At 30.2% G+C, this 2650-nt stretch overlaps 1 protein-coding gene across 1 annotated transcript; it reads left to right on the top strand.

The window, feature by feature from the left end:
• Positions 1-1558: 1558 nt before the first annotated feature.
• Positions 1559-2230, top strand: LOC130932635 (uncharacterized). Its single transcript, XM_057862004.1, has one exon. It carries the CDS (start codon positions 1559-1561, stop codon positions 2228-2230), a length of 672 nt encoding a protein of 223 aa, XP_057717987.1.
• The last annotated feature ends 420 nt before the right edge of the window (positions 2231-2650 follow it).

The raw sequence follows: 2650 nt of genomic DNA, 5'->3' as shown, positions 1-2650 counted from the left end.
GGTATACAAAATAACTAATATGTCATGAGTATTTTGGCCGAATGAAAACCCATAAAATACAATATTTTCTATATATTATTTAGCTATTGACAAGTAATAAATTATTAATTTACATTGTCTTCGTAATATGTTACTAAATTTATTTATGAAAAAATTACAGGAAATTCGAATGATAGTTCCAATGGTGTGCATTTTCAATCGGTGTTGTCGAGCATTACAAATAGCATTAATACGGATTTATTTTGGGATGATTTTTTTTGGAACTTGCTTATGGGAATGTACATGCACTTTATGTATTTTGATTTTCCTACTATTTATTCAATTATAAACTTTAACAGAAAATATGTTCAAAACTAATATCTCGAGTTATCTTATTAAGTAATAACCCAATACCACATTGATCAAGGTCTCCAACTACTAATCTACACTCTGTAGATGAAAAAAAACAATGTTCTAATATTAGTAATAGTAGTAATTCGAGTATCACACATGAAGCATATGATAGTCCATGTCATCAGACAAATCAACAACATCTTCAACAAATATCAAATAATATCTATCAGTCACTATATTAACATGTTTTTATTACTTAAAGACCAAACATTTAACTTTTTAATTGGTCAATTAAAAATAATCACTGGTATATGCTAAATAATTATTATAGATTTATTGGAGTACACAAATCGAATTAGATTGCAAAGGGATGTAAGACTGAATAGGAAGACTATGCTACTTCAAAAGAAACATGGTAAGATAAGCATGATAGATTGTAATTATCACAAAGCTAAAATTTTACTTCTTTTATCTTTAATACTACCTTCATAATATATATTCATAATTCAGCTGATTCAAATATTTAACATATATTTATTTTTCTTTTTTTATAATATAAAGTACTTGATGTATTATCTCTAATGATTACAGGAGTAAGTACATTTAATTCAAATTTAGATACTAAAGAATTAGAAGAAGTGTGCATAGCTGAAAAAAAAAAGACACCTAATACAAATAGAAACATTTTTGAAGGAATTGACTACAAATCTTTCAAAAAAAATTTCAAGAAGTTGAGGATATTATTGAAAATACGACTATTTTAGATGATTCTGTGCAAATTTAATACCCAGCCATATTCGATATTGCTGAGAATACAGGTAATTTAAGAAGTAGCAATATGAGCACTTTATTATTTACTATTGTTATGCTTTTTATAAACAAAAAATTATCGTTTAGTGTTCAAGTTTTAAAATTCAAACTAAGATATGATTATACATTATAATTTTTGTATTTGAACATTGATTGATTGTAAAACTTAAATCTTGAGGTTGGCACAATGAAATTGTATTATATGATCTCATCTTTTTAATCTATAAATTGCATTCTTCGGTAATCTTTTATAAATATTATTTTTATACTTAACATGGTGAAAGAAAGGTATATTTTTATATAAAGTATTTGTTGCAGATATAACTAAAATAATTTATTATCTTGGTGATTATTAGATGTGATAGATATTGGTGACCCAGAATTTTTTGTCGGCATTGCGACGCCATGATGTGGTATGAGGAGAGATCAGAGAAGTCCAAAACAGAATTCAATTTTAAGTTCTCAATATGTTGTATGCGAGGGAAGGTACAACTGCCGTTTTGAAGCACTTGATCGGACGCTCAGGAATCTTATGTCAGTTACCGATCAATATAAGACACATCAACCATTTGGTGGTAAGATTGTTATTCTAGGAGGTGATTTCAGACAGATACTTCCGGTGATTCCAAAAGGAAGTAGACACGATATATTAGCATCCGCTATTAACTCATCCCATCTGTGGTCATTTTGTAAGGTTCTGAAATTGCATACGAATATGAGGCTTCTAATGTCTTCTTCGGATCAAGATGAAGGTGAAATAAAGATATTTGCTAATTGGATACTTGATGTTGGAAATGGAAATATTGGCTCTGTTGTTGGTGATGAATCAGAAGTTGAAATTCCAGATGATCTATTGATTACAACTACTGATGATCCTCTATCTCATTTGGTAGACTTTGCATATCCAAATTTGTTGCAAAACATGTCAGATTACAGATATTTTCAGAGTAGAGCAATTCTTGCACCCACACTTAAGAGTGTCGAGAAGGTAAACAATTTTGTCTTGACAATCTTTCCAGGGATGGAAAAGGAGTATTTGAGCTCTGACACAACATGTCAAGCTGATGAGAATGAAGATGTAAAATAAGAGTGGTTCACACCAGAGTTTCTAAATGACATCAAATGTTTGAGACTACTCAATCATAAGTTGACTTTGAAGCCAAGAGTCGCTGTAATGCTACTACGAAACATAGACCAGACTTCAGGTTTATGTAACGGGATAAGATTAATGGTTAACAAACTTGGCAGCAACGTAATTGGAGCGACGATAGTGACCGGTAGAAATATTGGAGATAAAGTGTACATTCCAAGAATGAACTTGATCCCTTCAGATTCAGGATTGCCATTTAAGTTCTAACGGAGACAATTTTTATTAATAGTATGCTTTGCAATGACCATTAACATAAATCAGGGTCAATCATTATCACATGTACGGCTTTATTTGTCAAAATCATTGTTCACCCATGGAAAATTTTATATTGCTTTGTCAAGAGTTAAGAGTCGCAGT

The sequence above is a fragment of the Arachis stenosperma genome, chromosome 1 (genome assembly GCF_014773155.1).
Source record: "Arachis stenosperma cultivar V10309 chromosome 1, arast.V10309.gnm1.PFL2, whole genome shotgun sequence".
Lineage (NCBI taxonomy): Eukaryota > Viridiplantae > Streptophyta > Magnoliopsida > Fabales > Fabaceae > Arachis > Arachis stenosperma.
This window is presented reverse-complemented; position numbering and strand designations above follow the sequence as displayed.

Excerpts from the sequence above, each read along its gene's own strand:
- LOC130932635 (XM_057862004.1), top strand. The coding sequence starts at position 1,559 with ATGAGGAGAGATCAGAGAAGTCCAAAACAGAATTCAATTTTAAGTTCT.